Below are 20,193 nucleotides of genomic sequence, written 5' to 3' on the forward strand. Positions count from 1 at the left end.
CTGGTTTAGTTGAGGTGTTAGGGTGTGGGTTGAACTTTATGGTCTTGGAGGTTTCTTCCAACCTGATCAGGATCAGGGATCAGGCACAGTTTGGTCTTGCAGGGCTTTTCCAATTAATCCTGTGGCTCCCTGGTGATTCCTCACTCCCCACCAAGAAGGTTTGAGACACCTCTGCTCTTCCTAGGTGAGGGAAAAAAATGTGTGGTTAAAACAGGAAGGATTTGACTTGTGAGGGTTTAAAAAGTTTCCTCCATGAAAAGAGACTCTGGAGTTGAGATTTGCAGCAAGCTGAGAGTTACCCAGCTGTATTTAACACCTGCAGCTCCCAAGGGATCTCCTCTGTTGTCTTTTCTGCCAGTGCCAGGTGGGTTTGGGTGCTTCATTTCCTCCTCTCGATTTAGGTGAGACTGGTTTTTAAACCAGCACATCCCAGCTTGGGCAGAATTCCCAGAGACTTCTGGACAAGCAGCATGTTCATGTCCATTTTAAGCCCATTTGTAAAAGGAGGGTTCTTTTCAATTTCCCCCTCCCTTTCTTTTGATGCCAGTCTCTATTGTTTGAGGAATCTCATGCTAGGAAACTGGGGCTGGGGAAAAGGAAGCTCAAAGACAGAGCAGCCAAACCCTTTGCAGGAATCTGCTCTCTCCTGAAGGTTAAAGCTTGTCATTTTTCTGATTTACTGGAAATGATTGGTGTTTCCTTTGTTCTGCTTTGTGGTGGCTGCTCTGATAAGCCCTGAGGGATACTTGCCTTGGCCAGATCTGGAACGTTTACAGCAAAAAAAAAAAAAAAAAAAGAAAGAAAGTAAACCCATGTCCTGTTTTCCCCTTTTTCTTGTAAATGTTGCTTGTTTCAGTGAAGGACTCAGCACTCTGTATCTGTAATTTTGGGGACTTTAAAAGGCTGCAGACCCTGAAGCACCACCCCAGGCTGCTGTGATGGGAATGTTCTGGATGCACTGTGTGGTCTGACCTTTGGTTTGTGGAGTGTGGCTGCTGACCCAGCTCAGAAATGGAGAGGTTTTGGAGGCTGATGTGAAGTTTGCTGGGAGCCCAGAGCCCTTTCCAGACAGAGTTCAACCCTGAGACCTTCCCAGGACCAGGAGAGAGCTGCAGCTCCAGGCTGAGCAGGACTGTGTGTGGCCCAGAAACACAGAGATGCTGCAGGGCAAACCCCACTGATAAGGGAATAAATATAAGGGAATAAATCCCACTGATAAAGGAATAAATATAAGGGAATAAATCCCACTGATTTTAGGAACAAACATCTCCCAGGCTGGGTGAGGATGGTGAGTGTGAGGGGATTTGTGCCATGTCAAGTGGTGCTGCTGTCACTCAGTGCTCTTCTTTCCTAAGGTGGGGTCCCCTCACACCCTGGGAGCTGCTCTGGGGTAAAACAGCAAACCTGATTATCTGTGCCAGGGTCCCACCTGTGCCAGGGGCTCACCTGTGCCAGGGTCCCACCTGTGCCAGGGTCTCACCTGTGCCAGGGGCTCACCTGTGCCAGTCTCACCTGTGCCAGGGGCTCCTCTGCCTGGGGAAGGCTGATGGTTTTAACCTAAATTTCTTCTGGAGCAGCAGGAGATTTTCCCAGTGCCTTCAGTGGGCTGCAGCCACCTCTGTGCCCCTTCTGTGCCACTTTGTGCCATTCTGTGCCACTCTGCACCACTCTGTGCCACTTTGTGCCATTCTGTGCCACTCTGCGCCACTCTGCACCACTCTGTGCCACTCTGTGCCATTCTGTGCCACCTCTGTGCCACTTCTGTGCCATTCTGTGCCCCTTCTGTGCCACCTCTCTGCCCCTTCTGTGCCACTCTGTGCCATTCTGTGCCACTCTGCACCACTCTGTGCCACTCTGTGCCATTCTGTGCCACTCTGTGCCCCTTCTGTGCCACCTCTGTGCCACTTCTGTGCCATTCTGTGCCCCTTCTGTGCCACCTCTGTGCCCCTTCTGTGCCACCTCTGTGCCCATTCTGTGCCATTCTGTGCCATCTCTGTGCCACTATGTGCCCCTTCTGTGCCACCTCTGTGCCACTCTGTGCCACTCTGTGCCACCTCTGTGCCACTCTGTGCCCCTTCTGTGCCACCTCTGTGCCACTCTGTGCCATTCTGTGCCACTCTGTGCCACCTCTGTGCCACCTCTGTGCCACTCTGCACCACTCTGTGCCCCTTCTGTGCCACTCTGTGCCCCTTCTGAGCCACTCTGTGCCACTCTGCACCACTCTGTGCCACTCTGTGCCACCTCTGTGCCACTCTGTGCCCCTTCTGTGCCACTCTGCAACACTCTGTGCCACTCTGTGCCACTCTGCACCACTCTGTGCCACTCTGTGCCACTCTGTGCCCCTTCTGTGCCACTCTGTGCCACCTCTGTGCCACTTCTGAGCCACTCTGCACCATTCTGTGCCACTCTGTGCCACTCTGTGCCATTCTGTGCCACTCTGTGCCACTCTGTGCCACTCTGTGCCACCTCTGTGCCACTCTGCACCACTTAGAGGCTTTTTCCTTGAGGTTTCTTTTTGTGCTGTGCTCTGAGGACTTTTTGACTGAGCAGCTGGGCTTGGTGCCACCCTCCTGCCATCTCCTGTGCCACCAAACCCCTGCAGGTGCCCCAGAAAGCTGCTCTAGGTGGGTTAGTTTGGGGTTTTTTCAGCTGACACACGTGGTGGGAGCAGCTGGAAGGAGACACCCAGCAGCACTGTTCATAAAAATCCAGATGAAGGATTGAAACACCTGCTGGCAGCAGGAAAAATGTTTGCTGTGGGATGCTAGAAATGACACCCCGTGGTGCCCATGGCTGCTCTGATGCAGAATTTCCTGCTGATTGCCGGATAAAAAGGCAGGTGATGGATGGGCTGGTGGAAGCCAAGAGCAGAGGGAAGGCAGCAGGCTCAGCCCTTGCCAGGCAGTGGAGGTGATGTCTTGCAAATTGTCCTTAATGCCAAGAGGTATCACAAGAATTGTGAGGTGTCTCCTCCTTTGCAATGAGCTATAAAAGATGCTGCTTCCTCTTTTTTATTGGAATAAAACACTTCAGTGATAAGGTGCTCTGCAAGGATGGGGGCTTTCCTTCAGGGTAGAAAGGGGTGGGATGATTTTCAAAAAGAAAATTTCAGTTTCAGAAGGAAGGATTTAAGTTTTGTAACATCCTCATCATCTGAGAGGTCTTTGAGCCCAAACCCAGCCTGGGGGTGTAAGGAATTCAGCATTTCCCCTCTACTGAACAGCTCAGATTTCTGTGGCTCTGTAACCATCCCCAAACCCACTGAGCTGCTGGAGTTGCTGGTTCTCAGCTGCCTCTCCAAAGGAGGAGACAAATCCTCTACCCCCCTCCAAATCACAGAGAAAAAGCATCGAGATTCAGACCTCAACCTTGTATTAGGGAAAAAAACAAAAAAAAAACAAAACAAAAAAAAAAACAAAAAAAAAAAAGAAAAATAACCAATTCAGGTGTAGGAAGATTTTATAACTGCAGAGATTTCCCTGCCCTTGACAGCAGGGTTGGAACAAAAATGATCTTTAAGGTTCCTTCCAGCCCAAGCCATTCCATGATTTATTGGAGTCTCCTTAAAACCACGTTGTGTGACTCAAGGGTTGTTATCTCCAGTCTGAACTGTTGAGTCTCAAGGGGGTGCTTTGAGTTTTTTTTAATAAAAATATCCTGTCTTTATTTAATAGCTGAGATAGAAGGTTCAAGCCAGCATCTCTTGGGAAGATTCTAAAATTGGCAGCTAAAGAAGAAATCCCAGCAGAGTTGAAGAATTACTGATGCTTTATAGAATTACTGATATTTATAGAAGGTGGATGTATGTTTAATTTGGAGACAATTGTGCAGATGTGGCACATGTAGCAATTGTTTTATTTTGCTGATGAGGGTGCACAGGGACAGCAGTGTCATTCCTTGGGACTTTTGTCCCTTCTGCCTCATCCCTGGGGTGGCCTTGCTCAGATCCCACCAGCCTGGGGTCACTCAGGGCTCCACTCCAGCCCTGCAGTGCTTCAGGATCCTGTTACACTGGCTTAGGGTCACTGGTTACACTGGTTTAGGGTCCTGGTTACACTGGCTTAGGGTCACTGGTTACACTGGTTTAGGATCCTGGTTACACTGGTTTAATGTCACTGGTTACACTGGTTTAGGATCCTGGTTACACTGGTTTAATGTCACTGGTTACACTGGTTTAATGTCACTGGTTACACTGGTTTAGGGTCCTGGTTACACTGGTTTAGGGTCACTGGTTACACTGGTTTAGGATCCTGGTTACACTGGCTTAATGTCACTGGTTACACTGGTTTAGGGTCACTGGTTACAGTGGTTTAACGTCACTGGTTACACTGGTTTAGGGTCACTAGTTACAGTGGTTTAAGATCACTGGTTACACTGGTTTAGGGTCACTGGTTACACTGATTTAGGGTCCCTGGTTACACTAATTTATGGTCACTGGGTACACTGGTTTAGGGTCACTGGTTACACTGGTTTAACATCACTGGTTACAGTGATATCAGATCCCTGGTTACACTGATTTAAGGTCCCTGGTAACTCTGGTTTGGGATCCCTGGTTACACTGGTTTGGGATCCCTGGTAACTCTGGTTTGGGATCCCTGGTTACACTGGTTTAGGATCCCTGGTTACTCTGGTTTGGGATCCCTGGTTACAATGATTTCAGATCCCTGGTTACTCTGGTTTGGGATCCCTGGTTACACTGGTTTAGGGTCACTGGTAACTCTGGTTTGGGATCCCTGGTTACACTGGTTTAGGGTCACTGGTTACTCTGGTTTGGGATCCCTGGTTACACGGGTTTAGGGTCACTGGTTACTCTGGTTTAGGATCCCTGGCTACTCTGGTTTGGGATCCCTGGTTACACTGGTTTAGGGTCACTGGTTACTCTGGTTTGGGATCCCTGGTTACAATGATTTCAGATCCCTGGTTACTCTGGTTTGGGATCCCTGGTTACACTGGTTTAGGGTCACTGGTAACTCTGGTTTGGGATCCCTGGTTACACTGGTTTAGGGTCACTGGTTACTCTGGTTTGGGATCCCTGGTTACACGGGTTTAGGGTCACTGGTTACTCTGGTTTAGGATCCCTGGCTACTCTGGTTTGGGATCCCTGGTTACACTGGTTTAGGGTCACTGGTTACTCTGGTTTGGGATCCCTGGTTACACTGCTGCCATCCCAGGGAGCTCCTCCTTACAGCCCCTCTGACAGCTGAACCCTGCTCCCTCCAAAGGATTTTGATTTTTTCCATGATTATAGGTGAGCCCTGGAGTGGGAAAATCCCTGATTTTGGTGCTGGGCTGCAGAGAACCCCAGAGACCAGACCCTGCCCTCGGGTGCCTGTTAAGGGATAATTTGCTTTTTATTACACACAAGCACTTCTCCAAATTCCTGAACCCAACCTTTGGGTCAAAAAATCTAACCTAAACCTCAGACTGCATGGTAGTTTGTTTGTTTTGTTGTTTATATTTTTTAAATTTATTTTTGGGGTGTTTTTTTTTTTTTTGTTTTTGTTTTTGGGTTTTTTGTTTTTTTTTTTTTTGTTTTGTTTTGTTTTTTTGGTTTTGGTTGTTTTCTTTTTTTAATTAAAGCAACTATTCTGATTTTTTTTTTTTAATGGCAAAAAAATCCAACGAATCTCTAGGCTACCTGCTAGAGAAGAAAAACCAGGCACCATATGTAATGTAGCTCTTGCTCTAACTCAAAAATGCCAAACTCTGGGAGAGAATTCGTCCCACCAAACGCCCACTGAGCACATTTTTTAAATCTGGTTTCTCAGCCTTTCAGGAAAAGAGAAGCAAAATCTTCTTGCCTGCTGGAACTGGGCCCCGTTTCATGAAATTAAATGGCTAAGAAGAGGAAAAAAAAAAAATATATCCAAGGCAAAGATACTATTCTCAACAAAGGAAACAGTATATGCAGCATTCCTGCAACATGATGTCTTTCCCTGCAGAGTCTCAGTCAGGAATTGATTGTCTGAGCAGAGAATTGCTGGATTCAGAAAGGCTTAAGGCACATTTCATGAAGTGTTTGTGAAAGGATGAATAGATGGGCATGTGTGTGTATGAATCTGGAAATCAGCAGAGCTGAGGATGGGCTCTGTGTCACTCCCTCAGGGTGGGATGGAGGCAGCAGAGTCTCTCACTGGGTCAGGGTTTGGTCCTCAGCCCTGGAGGGACAATCTGTGCAGAGGGGAGGTGGCACTGAAGTGACACTGCAGCCACAGAGGGGTGGCAGCTCTCCTGCTGCTCCCATGGGCTCTCAGCTGAGGGGAGTCTGGTGAGTCTCTCATTTGGGTTCTCTTTTATCCCAGTTTTTTGTTCCAGGTGATGTGTGGGTTGTGGTTTGAGCTCTGGGGGTGTTTGGTGGCATCACTGCTGTGAGGTGTCACTGTGTCACTCTCCACACTTGCTGCCCTTCTGCTCAGGGATGCTCTGCTGTCTGGGCTGGTTTGGTTGAGATTTGGGTGAATTTTGCCCAAATTTTGGGTGAATTTGAATTTGGGGGGGTTCTGGAGGAGGGACAAACCCCAACCCCTCAGCCAAAACCTGCTTTGTGTCAGCTGGGGCTGTGCCAGGAGGGAATCTCTTCTAGGAAAACCCCCAGAGAAAAGCTGTGAGACCCCCAGGAATCTCTCCAGTGCCCGTGGGAGCAAATGTGAACCCCCAGCCAAGGCTGAGGGACACCCTGAGCATCCCATCCTGAGCACCCTGTGCTTGTTTGGGCTCTCTCCATAAATCCCATGGGTGTCCCACACAAATATCTCAGTGGCTCTGTGTCCCTGGCACACCCCATGTGCACTTTCCCCAGAGGTGACACTCTGGGGACAATCCCTGTGTGGCTCTGGCATGGCAGGTCCAGCTGAGCAGAGCTTTGCTGGGCTGTGCTCTGCCCCTGACCCATGAAAATCTGGGTTTTTTTTGTTTTTCCCATCAGGTTTTCCATGGTTTTGCCCCTCAGGCAGTGGCTTTGTGCCTGGGTAGCTGCCACAGGAGCATGGGCATCCCCTGGGCACGGAGCTTCTCGCTTATAAATTAACTCCAGGTCACCAAGGGTCAGCTCCTTTTTACTCTATTGTGCATGAAAAGCTCAGGAAGGTCAAGCAAGGAGTCAAAGATGTTTTTTTCCTTGATGGTTTTCTGCCTATCCAACAGCCCTGTGCCCTCTCTTAATGCTTCATTCCAAGAGAATAACACCTAAGTGGAGATTGAAGAAGTTGGTCCCATTTTTAGCAGGTGACAGAGGCAGTAAATGCAGGATTTGTCTTGATTTGCTTTTCCCATGAGCTGCTAAAATGTAAAATATTATCAACTGCTGCATTTAAAAGTGGCCTTTCAGTCATTGCCCTGCCTGGGGAAATCAGTAACAGGTGGCAGGGCTGGAGCAGGGGGCACAGGAGCTCCTGTGTTTGTGTTTGTCACTTGTCACCTGCGCCCCCAAAGAGGTCAAACCACTCTGTCTGCCCTTGTGAGAGCTGTCCTGCTGTCCTGGGAAAAGCTGGGCTTTAGGCAGCCCCAGGAAAGGCCTTTTCTCCCAATTCTGACAGATTTGCCTTGGCTGCTTTTCACAGAGCTCAGGAGAAACCCCCTTGCCAGAAAATGTAGGGTTTGGTTTGGTTGGTTTTGATTTTTTTTTTTTATTTCTTCAGCAGAATTTTCTTCTTCCTTCTGGGGAGGATTTCTCAGTCTCCCCAGATTTGTCATGTGCTGTTTGTGTCTCATGAAATGCACATTCCTTGCTTGTGGGAATGCTGCTCCCTGCTAATCCCAGGCTGTGGGAATAGATGTCAGGGATTCAGGGATGGATTTGGGAATGGTGCAAAGGAAGGTGTGTGAGAGGAGTTTCCCCAAGGGTTTTGTTTATTTATTTTATCAATATTTGTCAGAAATTTTGCTTGTTTTCCTGTCCCAATTTGCAAACTTCGAGGTTTCCTGTTAGGAATTCCTGTTCACCATCTGAAAATCCTGATCCCACTTAACTTGGGATTCACATCCAGCACCCAGAATTGGATCCAGTCCTTGCCAAGTTGCACTGGAAAGTCCTTCTGCTTTCCTGCCCTTACTGAAATAATAATTTGCCTTTACACAATGTTCTTAAAAGCTCCTGGGTGAGCATTAGCTGACCCTGCTGCAGACACAGGAGTGTTCCTGCTCTGCAGATGAAGGAAGGAGGGCAGGAGGAGGGCACCAAATTTGTGAAGGTCACACAGCAGAGCAGGAGCAGAGCTCAGATTGCAATTCCCTCCTGCTCCAGGCACTGGCACACAGCACTGAGAGTCCAAATTAAGAGATTATAATGCATAATCCACACTGGTGTGCCAAGAATTCTCTAAATCATATTACACTGCCACATAAAATGATGACTCATTTGGTAACACAGCCCACAGCCAGTTCCTTTATGTTAAAATTACGTGGACAAGACTGGATTTAAAAAGAAAAAGGAGAGCTTGTTGTTGTGTGTAGTGAATGCTGAGTTATAGATGCTTTCATGGATGTTATTTTGGCTGATGCTGAAGGAGCATTTGTGAGCCTGTTTGTTGACAGTGCTGCTGGGGACCAGAGCTGACATTCCACTAACAATAATAGGAACTGCCTCTGTTTGTTTCTAAATTGGAAATTCTTCCTTCCATGGGCCCAGCCCACCCTCTCCACCCCCACAGGAGGAAAGGGCACTTGTCTGGGGCTGGCAAGGGAGCATCTCCCAGCAGGGCTGGAGCTTCTGGGCTGCAGGGATGGAGCTGCCCTGGTCCAGCCTGGCCAGGAGCCCCTCTCCTCCCCACAGCCCTGGCAAGGTGGAGAGAAAGCACTTTGGTTTATCCAGAGTGTGAATAAATGGAATTAGACTGGTTACACGAATAAATGGAGCTAGACTGGTTACAGGAATAAATGGAATTAGCCTGGTTACATTCTTCCCAGGAAAAGATGCTGTCACCAAGTGTCCCCCTTGCTGCCCCTGCTCTCCTTGCTCCTCCCTGCATCATCATCCTCACTGCCACCCTGGCAGCCTCTGCTGCTCTTTGGGGACTGTCATTATCCTTCCCAAAGCCATTTGGGACGTGGCTGCTGTGAGTGACACTGAGCTGTGTTTTGCTGCTCTGTGGTTTCACCATTTCCTCTCTCTGCCTGGGCTTTAATTCCTGCAGCTGAGGAATCTGTGGCAAAATCCCTTTCTGCCAGGAATTGCCCACATGTTCCTCAGCTCAGAGATGGTTTCTTCATCCCCTGCATGTCTGGCACACCAGGGCAGGCTCTCCTTTGGAAGTTTGGCCACAAAATCCATCCATCCCTGCAGGCTTCCCTTCCCTGTCTGCATCACATCCTGTGGGCCAGCTCTGGCCCAGCAACACCCTGCCCTATATCCCAGAAAACATGGTTTAATCTCCCAGTTTGGGGTAAATAAGCCAAATCTGCAGCAGGCACTGAGGGCAAGGATCAGGAAACAGCTTCGTAGTCAAGGCCAGTTCAAGAAACTCTTTGCAAGATTTTCCTACTGTTGTGCTGGAAGCTCCTGCTTCCCTTCATTTCTTAGAGGGGAAAAAAAAAGTCAGAACCAGTTTGTGAGTGTGACCTGTGGAGACCCTGAGCATCCTGTGCTGGGAGCAGGAGAGGGAAGGAATTGCTTTCAGCAGTGGGTGAGGAGGGCTCTGTGTGGAGCTGGAGGATGCTCTGTGCATGCATCCCTCCTAAACAAATACTCTTTAAATGTGTGTGATGGGAATTCAGGGAACAGCTTTTTTTTTAATTTTTTTTTTCTGTTTTTTCCACTCATCTCCAAGTAGGAGAGAGGCTTATTAGTACTCTCCTTCCATAGGCAAGATGCGGAGGCTGGGGAGTTGTGAGACGAGTTACATTTGCTTTTATCAGGCAAATCTGCTCTCTCCTGGACACTCCCTTCAGCCAGGAGGAGGAGGAGGAAAGAAAGCACAAAGTGCTGGCAGGAGCTTTTAGGGGGAATCTCATCAAACCACCCAGCACAGCCACGGAAATGAACTCGTGTCAGGAGGAAGGAATTATTTCATGCTGGATAAGACCTGTTGAAGAAAATATGTTGAATGTCACTGAGGTGCATCAAGAGGAACTGCACTCTCTGGACATGTCCTGGAAGGGCATTTTAGGCTGGGACAGTCACCTCATATCTTTTTTCCAGGGTATTTTCCATCTGCAGCCTCTGAGAATTCCCAGGGAGCTCCTGCTAAGCAGGGAGGGAAAGGGAGATTTCAGAGTGAGCTGTGATGGTTTGGGCAGCCTCAGAGCTCCAGACAGATGGAGCTGGAAGAGAAATGGATGTTCTGAGCATCTCCTCAGATTTAGTCACAGAGAAAGGATAAAAAAAAAAAAGCAGAGCTGTGGGTGCAGGGTGTGAAACAGGAGTGAGAGCTGGCAGTGCCCAGGCTGTGGAGCAGCACTCTGGTTTTTGGGAAAGACAGATCACTCTGGGATCACTCTGGGATCACTCTGGGATCACCCAGGTTTCAGTGGAGCTGTGAACAAAACCAGTTTGAGTGGAGGAGCAGAACTGGTGTTTGCTGGGAGGCAGCTGAGAGAAAGGCTCTGCTGGCCAGGGAAGGTGATCCCAGACTGGGCTGGGATCTGGGATATGGGATCTGGGATCTGGGATATGGGATATGGGATATGGGGTATGGGATCTGGGATTTGGGATATGGGATCTGGGATCTGGGATCTGAGATATGGGATATGGGATCTGGGGTCTGGGATCTGGGATCTGGGATATGGGATATGGGATATGGGGTATGGGATCTGGGATTTGGGATATGGGATCTGGGATCTGGGATATGGAATCTGGGATCTGGGATATGGGATCTGGGATCTGGGATATGGGATATGGGGTATGGGATCTGGGATTTGGGATCTGGGATCTGGGATATGGAATCTGGGATATGGGATCTGGGATATGGGATATGGAATCTGGGATATGGGATATGGGATATGGGATATGGGATATGGGATATGGGATATGGGATATGGGATATGGGATATGGGATATGGGATATGGGATATGGGATATGGGATATGGGATATGGGATATGGGGTATGGGATATGGAATCTGGGATCTGGGATCTGGGATCTGGGATCTGGGATATGGGATATGGGATCTGGGATATGGGATATGGGATATGGAATCTGGGATCTGGGATCTGGGATCTGGGATCTGGGGTCTGGGATCTGGGATCTGGGATATGGGATATGGGATATGGGATATGGGATATGGGATATGGGATATGGGATATGGGATCTGGGATGGGAGGAGGCTCCCCTGGAGGGCAGGAGGGCTCCCTGCCCCACACACACACGGGTTTCTCAGGGTTTTATCTCGCTGTCATTGTTTGCTGCCATCTGTTAGAGGCACGGATGGCAGCTGCTCCCAGTGACACCTCCCAGCTCCCAGCAGCTTTCAGCCCCCAAAACTGGAGCCCCCAGGGATTTACAAAGACAATTCAGCCCATTTTGATACTCTTGGAGCTGGTAACAATCAATGGAAATTTAGCTGTTCCTTGTAAGCTTTTTGCATCTCTGGGAACATCACATTTATACAAATGTGTTTATATCACTGCTAATATTTCCCTCTGTTAAAGGCCTGGCCTGTGTGGGTGCTTACAGGACGGTTTGTGTCAGATCTCTGGCTGAGACAAACTTCAAGTGGAATTCATCATATTTTTGTATTTTTGATTCAGAAAGAAATTTGTCTCTCTTTTCCTTTTTTTTTTTTTTGGTCCATATTTGAAAGGCCTGGGTACACACCCCTGCACAGTGAGATTTAGAGCTGATCACAGTGAGCTGGGAAGCAGCTGTCTGACATCAGTGGGATACAGAAATCCTCCCAAAGATTTTTTTCCTTTGCATAATATTATCATGATCATACTCCACTGCTCCCTCTAAGATGAAGTTATGGGGAACAATAAAAAATGCAGAGGGAGAAGCAATTAAAATATGGGCAGCTAAAAGTGCCCAGTCCTGCAGGATGGAGTCAATTTTGTGGCTCTGCTCCTGAGTTTGCCAATGGCCAGCCTGTGACCTTGTACAAATCTGGGGTTTTGTGGCTTGGTTTCATCCTTTATGAAATAAGGATAATGTCACTCACCTTGTCTGCAAAACTGTTTGAGGTCTAGTGGTAAAAATTGCTAGGAAGGAGCTTAGGTGAGATTACAATTTTATATTTATGGGAGTGCAGGTAGCAGAGCAAATGACAGCAGGTCAGGCTGTCCCCTGCCCAGAGAGGGAAGGGGATTTCTTCAGAGGAGCAGTCGTGTGCCAGGCACACAGAAAAAATTACTGAAGTGTGTTTTGATCAGGAGTTATCAAAACTTGCTGGAGCAGAAAGAATCTTAAAATGCTAATGAGCTTTCATCTGTGGAGCCTTGATTGGGCCAGTTTGTGCTTTTCTCCAGGCTGAGTTTGCAGCGCTGTTCAGTCTCTGCTCAGAGTCCAGTCCTGGCTCTTTTACTCTCTCTTCTACTCTCTCTTTTACTCTCTCTTTCTGGGTAGGGTGAAAATCCTCCTCGCTGCACCATTTCCCAGGAGTGTTGTTTTGCACTGTGAGAAGGTTATTTTACCAAACTCTCGATTTCACCAATGCCAGGAGCGTTGATTGCAGGCAGCCTCCGTGTCCCGAGGATGTGCATTTCCATTTTATTGTCTTCTATTTTTACCTCGTTTTGGGGAGGAGGAAGGGCTGGGACTCCCTTGGGACGGGCAGTCTGTGGGCTGGTGTGGCCGGAGTGTGGCAGGAGGGACAGGGACAGGGACAGGGACAGGGACAGGGAGGTGACACCAGCCCGCACATGGCACACACATGAGCAGCCCCCGGCTGTGCAGAACCGGCTGCTGCTGATGCCGCCGCCGCCTTTTGAAGGCGAATTTAAGCCCTAAAATAACAACTGCCACTCCCTGCCGAGGGAAAGCAGCCGCGATTAGCCAAGCCTCCCTTTCTCCGCTGTCTGGTGACACAAGGACTTTCCCCTCGGTGACATTGCTGCCCTCCCCTTGTCCCCAGGGAGGAGCACTGGGCTCCCGCTGCCCTCCTGCACCGAAGGGAGTGGGAGACATGTGCTAACCTAAGGAGACAGCAGATGGGTGCAGGCGCTTTTAAGAACAGCTGCTGGTGTCTCACTCAATAATCCCATTTTTAACAAATCCGTATGATAGCGAAAAAAATGCTGGAAATTAGGTTTTTCTGTCCTCTCTCATCTCCCGAGCCACACTTGACCTGTTCAACATGATCTAGGGATTAAAGGCTTGTTATTTTAGCTCCTCTGTAATAGATCAGAGGCTGATCTCTCTCAGGCTATTGAGCTACTATTCTTTGGCTCTCCTCCTCTTCCCACTTTTTCTTTTGTGTCCCAGGATACGTGACAGTCCAAGAGACGTGGCTCCTGCTAAGGCACACGGTGGCTTTTCCCCCAAACACCGTGTCATGCCCAAGGTGTTGATTGCAGAACATTTTGTAGCTCTGGGGTTCGCAAATCTCAAGTCTTAGACGCTAATTCTAAACTCTGGGAGCTGCCTCAGGGGAGGAAGGCTCGGCAGCCTCCCTGCTCAGCATCGTCACCCCTGGGGCAGCAGAAGTGTGGCCAGGAGGAGGGAGGGAGCCTTGCTCTTCCCCACCGGGACTCTAAACGTGTTTTTTCTGTCTGAGATCCGAAGGAGGGAAATTGTGGAGCCGATATTGCCGATGCTGAGCAGTCGACTGCGGGCTGAGGTGTCCTTGTCACCGTGCCACCGCCGTGCTCGCAGCGAATCGCGCCTTTGCCGACACAACACTGCTGCTAATCCCCTCGGTTCCCAGGTGGGGAAGCCGTGTCACCGAGATGCAAAGTGGCTTATCCAAGGTCACCCGCAAGGAAACGGCACGGAGAGGCAGAGAGCGCAGGTTTATCGGCTCCGGCGCTCCCAGTGCAGCTGGTGCCCTTCGGGAAGGTGTTGTTCATGGACAGGTGTGGCTGTGCTACGGGACAAAGAGGATTTTTTTTTTTTTTTTTTTTTTTTTTCACCTAAGAGGGAGAGGCAAAAGGTCTGTCGGGGTTTTCTGGGGGATTCAGGCCCGTGTTTGCCGGCTGGCAGCTCCTCCGACAAATGCCAGGGGATGCTCCTTGGAGCTGCACATCCCGGAGAGGAACAGGGACAGGGATGGGGGCAGAGCGGCACATCCCGGACAGGGACAGGGACAGAGAGCAGAACAGCAAATCTCGGAGAAGAACAGGGACAGAGACAGGGATGAGGGCAGCAAATCCCGGACAGGAACAGGGACAGGGATGAGGATGAGAGGAGCAGAGCGGCACATCCCGGACAGGAACAGGGACAGGGATGAGGATGAGAGCGGCACATCATGGAGAGGGGCAGGGAGCAGAACAGCAAATCTCGGAGAGGAAGAGGGACAGGGATGGGAGCAGAGCAGCAAATCCCGAAGAGGAACAGAGATAGGGACAGGTACAGGGATCAGGGATCAGGGATGAGGGCAGCACATCCCGGACAGGAACAGGGACAGGGATGGGAGCAGAGCAGCACATCCTGGAGAGGAACAGGGACAGGGACAGGGACAGGGATCAGGGATCAGGGATCAGGGACAGGGATCAGGGATGAGGGCAGCACATCCCGGAGAGGCACCGGGACAGGGATGAGGGCAGCACATCCCGGACAGGGACCCGAAGAGGAGCAGTGCCAGGGATGGGGGCAGCGCGGCGCAGGCCGGGCGGGGCTCGGCGGGGCGGGGCGGGGGCGGGCGCGGAGCGGCAGCGGGAGGCGGGCGCTGTCCATGGCCCTGCCGAGCTCCGGGCGGCCCCGGGCTCCGCCGCGCCGCCGAGCGAGCGAGCGATGGGCAACACGGTGCACAAGACGCTGGCAGGTACCGGCGGGGCCGCGGGGCTGCGGGCGGGGGGCGCGTCCTGCCCGGGGGATGCTGCGGGCGAGGCTGCCCGGGAGCAGGGTGCCAGCAATCCCGGGAGAAGCGTGCCAGCAATCCCGGGAGAAGCCGAGCGTGCCAGCAATCCCGGGAGAAGCCGAGCGTGTCAGGAATCCCCGCAGGAGCCGGGCGTTTCAGGAATTTTGTCCATGTCGGGGATGCTGAGCGCGGGGCGCGGGTGAAGCGGGGCTGATCCCAGCCCTCGCACCGGCTCCTTGGAAGGGCTCTCTGGTTCGTTTCCCCCTCTCGTTATGTTTATTTTTTTTTTAATGCAACTTTTTTAACGGGGAGGGACCTCGGTTGTTCGGAGTCGCCGGGAGAAAATGCAGTGAGGTCTGAAATGTTCGGCGGGCTGCCCTGGCTTTTAATCTGCCTTTTTAGCCAATTCTGCACTTACAGAGAGATGCACAGATTCTTTTCCTTTGCAAGTTCGTAACTGTGGGGTTTTCTCCCCCCTCGGAGGCTCTGTGCATAATAAAAGCAGTTGGTCTCTATAGAATCAACAGTGTTGAATTACTGAGCCCTTGCCAGGCTGTATCTTCAGCTACTTCGCTTTTCTTCTCTTTTCTGCTCTTGCAGAGTTCCTGCATTGCATCCTTTGTACTTCAGGCTCCCATAAATAAAAAGGGTATTATTAAACTTATTTAAAGAAGCAGGAGGACCTATTGAACACATACACGTCTGCCTGTAATCAGCCAGGGAGCTGAATATAGAAATAAAAAGAGGAATAGATTTGCATTTGGATGTGCCATATATTGTCTTTGCGAAGAGAGGGTGCCTGGGACCTTCAGGGCACAAAAGAAAGCTGCTAAGCTTGTGGTTTAGCTATGAAGCAGTGATTAGATTTCTAGTTGCATCTCCTCTCGTTCTCTGTTACATTTAATTGGGACATTAGCTCTCTCACAGTGAGGAAGTTTTCATTTTTTTCAATACTTCACCAACCGGCAAATAAAGGCATCGTGAGGAGTGCATGACCTTGGAGAAAATTTATTTAGTGGGTTGGCTTTTCAGCAGAAAAACTGCAGGGAGGAAAAAAAAAAAAAACCAAACAAAAAAACCCAGGGAAAAATATCTTTGGGTCAGCAGAGGTTACCTGGGTCAGGCTGGAACTTCCTGAAGAAAAAATATCTGTACCTGCTGGGCTGTGGGATCTTGCTGAGAGCTCTGTTCCAGAAGGCTGGGAGTTGTATCAGCCCTTCTGCCTGGTGCTAGAACAGTCTCTCCTGAGCAGCCTCCACATGCTCAGCCTTCCACACGTGAATTTAAAAAAAGGGATGACATCAGCTGCACCGCAGCTCCGTGATTCAGGCCCTCCTCGCGGTGCTTTCAAAAGGAGTTGCTAAAGAGGAAAAAGTTTGATGGGGGGGAAGAAGGAAAAAAAAAAAAAAATAAAATGAAGGCTTGATTTATGGAGACCTCCCAGCTCTAATATTTGTTCTGGTGGCCTAGAAAATCTCAGCGTGTCCCTCCAGGTGGAGGCTGTCTGGGAGGGTTGCCGGGGATGGTCCATTTGCAAACATTTGTCAAATTGCGCAAGGCTGAGCTATGCAGGACACTTTGCTGAGGGCTGGATGATGCTGCAAACGCGTCTTCTGCCCAAATTCAGCTCGCTTTTTACAAGAGTAATGACGGTCCCAAGGAGCTGTTAACCTGTGGCTGCAGAGGAGCTTTTGGATGTTTGCAATTTGGAAGTTTATAAACGTCTTTTGTCGGGTTGGAGCCCGTTCAGCAATTTTTCATATGAAATTGAATTTGGGATGGATTGTTTGTCTTTCATTATCCAAATGGCACTGCGGAGGGAAGCAGGTTTAGAGCTGTTCTTGGAACAGTCCTTTTGAAAATTAGAAAGTTTTTCCGGAAGACTGAATGGTTGGATGAAGTCCGATTTATAAATGTGAGGGCTGTTTAGAATTACTCCAAGATAACCAGTCAGAATTAAGACTTTCCTTTTCTTGGTCCAAAATGCACCTTTTTCTGCACTAAGGCACTTTCACTGTCATTTTGACAATCAGAGGAATTGCTCTTTATCCCATGGACCGAAGAAACTTCTCAATAAAACCCAAACAACTGAACAGAACATCTCCAAACTGAAATTTGCTTACTTGTGTTAAATTGATTCACTGCAGAATCACTGTGGTCGTTTAGTTCACCATAAATAGCTTAAGGCAGAAAAAGCCTTTTCAATGAAATCAAACGTAGAGGGAAATGTGGAGGGACCTGGCTGCTGGAAAAGCCAAACAAGCAACAATTCAGGTTTTATATAGAAACCTCAATGCTCTTCTCAAACAGCAGAATTCAATTTGAAATCCTATTGAAGACAACTCATTTTCAGACCTGACTTTGCCCAAAATGTGCTTGAACAAACCGTTCTTGTCGCATCTTTAAATCCTTGCCCGGCCTCGCCCGCTCCTCTCCACATTTCCTGGGGTGATACAAGAGCTCTCGGTGCCGGAGGAATCCGTGCCGGGAGCTCGGGAAACTCGTGTTTGCCAAGATGGTTACACACAATGGGCCGGGGCTTTGTCAAATTAACAGCGAGGTTCCGAGCGAAATGAGTAACGAGGCTGCGGCTAACGAGAGGCATTGGAAGGGAGAATTGGAAGGGATGTGTCAGATACGCTTAACAACAGGCCCGAGGTGCTGCTGGATGCGCTTTTATCTGGGTGACAGCCAAGTGACACCCGACACACGCGGATGTGGCTCCGGGATGCTCCGGGCTGCATCTCCAGCTGGCGATTGTCGCTTGGGTGTCGCTGCTTTCCCGGGGTGACCATTGTTGGTTTTCTTGGTGTTTTCCTGGCTCTGCAGGCTGCTGGCTCCGTGGGATTTACGGCTCTGTGCCTGCCGGGCTCCTTGCTTTCCTTTCCTGGGCTTTGCCTTGTTGACACTCCTATGGCCAATAGCAGATTTGCTGTGCTTGATTAGGCAACAGGTCTTTTCTACTTACCTGAGAGGACCAGCACACTCCAGGCAAAACTATTATTTATTTATAGGACGAAAGGGGAGGTGCTTAGAGAGTATCAAGTATGCAGAATGAAATTCTGCAGGGAATCGTTCTGGAATTAGGGTGAGACAGGCACAAACCATCCTGGTGTCATGGATGAACCCCTTTCTCCATGGGGCTCCTTTCTCCAGGCTGGTTGACACACACAAGGCTCAGAAAATGGTTAAAAAACAGCAGCAGGAAGATGCCAGGACCTCAGCAGGGCAGGATTGGGAGTGGAGAGAATTCCTCTGATGCAGGGAAACCCTTCTGAGGAGTTGGGACAGCAGCAGTGTCCCCGTGGTGACAGGGTGAGGCTGGACAGCTGCTGGGACACAGCAGGCACTCACCACCCAAAAACTTTCCAGTTGGGATCCAGTTGTTGGTCCTGACCCAAATAGGGGCATTGGTATTTAACAAAGGAGCCAAATTCCCTTTTTAGAATCTGGCTGGGATCTGATTGCTCTGCTTCTCCCACAGCCTTCCTCACAACTGTGAGGAATACCAAGTATGAGTGGCATTTGTGTCTGGTAAACACGAGGGAGAATGGGGCTTGTTCTGGCAGAAGTGACTTGGTTGCAAGAAATTATTTTGTATTCTCAAGGAAAAGGTTTCTAATCATTAACCCGCTTTCACCAAGGCAGAAATCCCGAGTTTAGACCTTCACCAGGCCTGTGCTCCCATCTGCCAGGAAAAACAGGGATGGTTGGAGGGTCCTGGCAGGAATTCACAGCTTGTGGTTAAAAAAACAACATTTTTTTGTCTTCCTTTTCAAAATACCGATTCAGTTCTGCTCTAAGAAATGAGGGGCAAAGTCCAGGCAGTGGGAAAAGATCTCCCTGCCTTTTTCAGGGGCTAAAATCTCACTTCAAGGAGCACTTCTGTTTAGATTTGTTTTCTGGCCCCTCCTCCTTCAGCTGCTGGTGATGCACTGTGGGAGGAGTTCTTGTTATTGTCAGGAGTTCAGTAAATTGTTTGATTTGGCTCCAGTTTGACTTCAAGAAAACTGCAAGATACCACTTCAGGTTGTTCTGGTTTGAGTAAAAAAGGCACCTGTTCAGACCAGTTTTTGGTTTGGGTTTGGTTCAATGCTGATCACACTGACTGCAGGTGTTAATCCAACCCTATTTCTCCTGTTTTTCTGCGTCTTTTGGGCTGTGAGTTGAGGTTCTGAGAGTCTGATACTGATTTTGACTCCCTGTGTGACTTTTGAGCAAGTGGTTTTATCACAGGATTACTTTGAATGTAAGGAAGGTAGGAAAAACCTGGCTCACATGGGGGTACAAGAGTTAATTAATTATGAAGCATCTCCTGGAGGAAGGTCATAGAACTGAAAAAAAAAAAAAAAAAGATGAATTCACTGCTTTATTCGCAGCCTTCTGCTTTTCCACTCTTCAAAAGGAAACCTGTGAAGCTGCTCAGCCTTCTCTGGGATTTAGATTGTGTACCCAGGACTCTCTTTAGCCACTCTACATGCCCCAAACTGTGCTGCAGCCAACTGGCACGATTCATTCAGCCTTTGGCACCTCAGCTCTCCAGGCTGGAGGCAAAACTGTGCTCCAATCCAGGCAGGCATCACCTCCCAGTGATGCCAGTGTTCAATGGAGCTGTGTCATGCCCCGTGGCCCACGGGCTGTCACACACTCAGCACAGTGCCAAGTGTGTCATTGAAGCCAGAGCTTTCTTTTGCTCTGCACTGCCTAGTGCTGGGCAGGTGCCCTCTCTTTATTTTTTTTTTTTTTAATTTTATTGTTTATACTCCAGGGGGGAATTGCTTTGCTCAGAGATCTAGGCAAACAGCACTTTCCCACCTTTTATTTCTTTGTATTTCTTTGTATTTCTTTGTATTTCTTTGTATTTCTTTGTATTTCTTTGTATTTCTTTGTATCTCTTTGTAATTCTTTGTATTTCTTTGTATCTCTTTCCATTTCTTCCTAGTTCTTCCTGTTTCTTCCTATTTCTTCCTATTTCTTCCTATTTCTTTCTATATCTTCCTATTTCTTTCTATTTCTTCCTAGTTCTTCCTATTTCTTCCTATTTCTTTCTATTTCTTCCTGTTTCTTCCTATTTCTCTCCATTCCTTTCCATTTCCTTTCCGTTTCTTTCCATTTCTTTCCATTTTTTTCTTTCCATTTCTTCGGATAATTGCTGCAGCCAGGAGGACCCGTGTGCCACCACCTCACCCTGCTGCAAACCCCTCTGTCTGTGGAAGAAAAGCCCTCCCTGCAGGCAGAGGAAATCGCTGCTTCCCAGCACGTTGTCATCTGACAACCTATGGAAGCGCTTAAGGATGTTCGAGGCGTT

General features: G+C 49.0%; 1 protein-coding gene across 1 annotated transcript in view; it reads left to right on the top strand.

The window, feature by feature from the left end:
* The first annotated feature begins 14,723 nt into the window (after positions 1-14,723).
* NEURL1B (neuralized E3 ubiquitin protein ligase 1B) overlaps positions 14,724-20,193 on the top strand; it is a 33,541-nt gene continuing 28,071 nt past the window's right edge. The window contains exon 1 of the mRNA XM_079319997.1: positions 14,724-14,849. Within this exon, the coding sequence (XP_079176123.1) occupies positions 14,819-14,849 (31 nt within the window). The 5' untranslated portion in view covers positions 14,724-14,818. The remainder of the gene's footprint in view (positions 14,850-20,193) is intronic.

This window comes from Erithacus rubecula (assembly GCF_903797595.1).
Source record: "Erithacus rubecula genome assembly, chromosome: 16".
NCBI classification, from domain to species: domain Eukaryota; kingdom Metazoa; phylum Chordata; class Aves; order Passeriformes; family Muscicapidae; genus Erithacus; species Erithacus rubecula.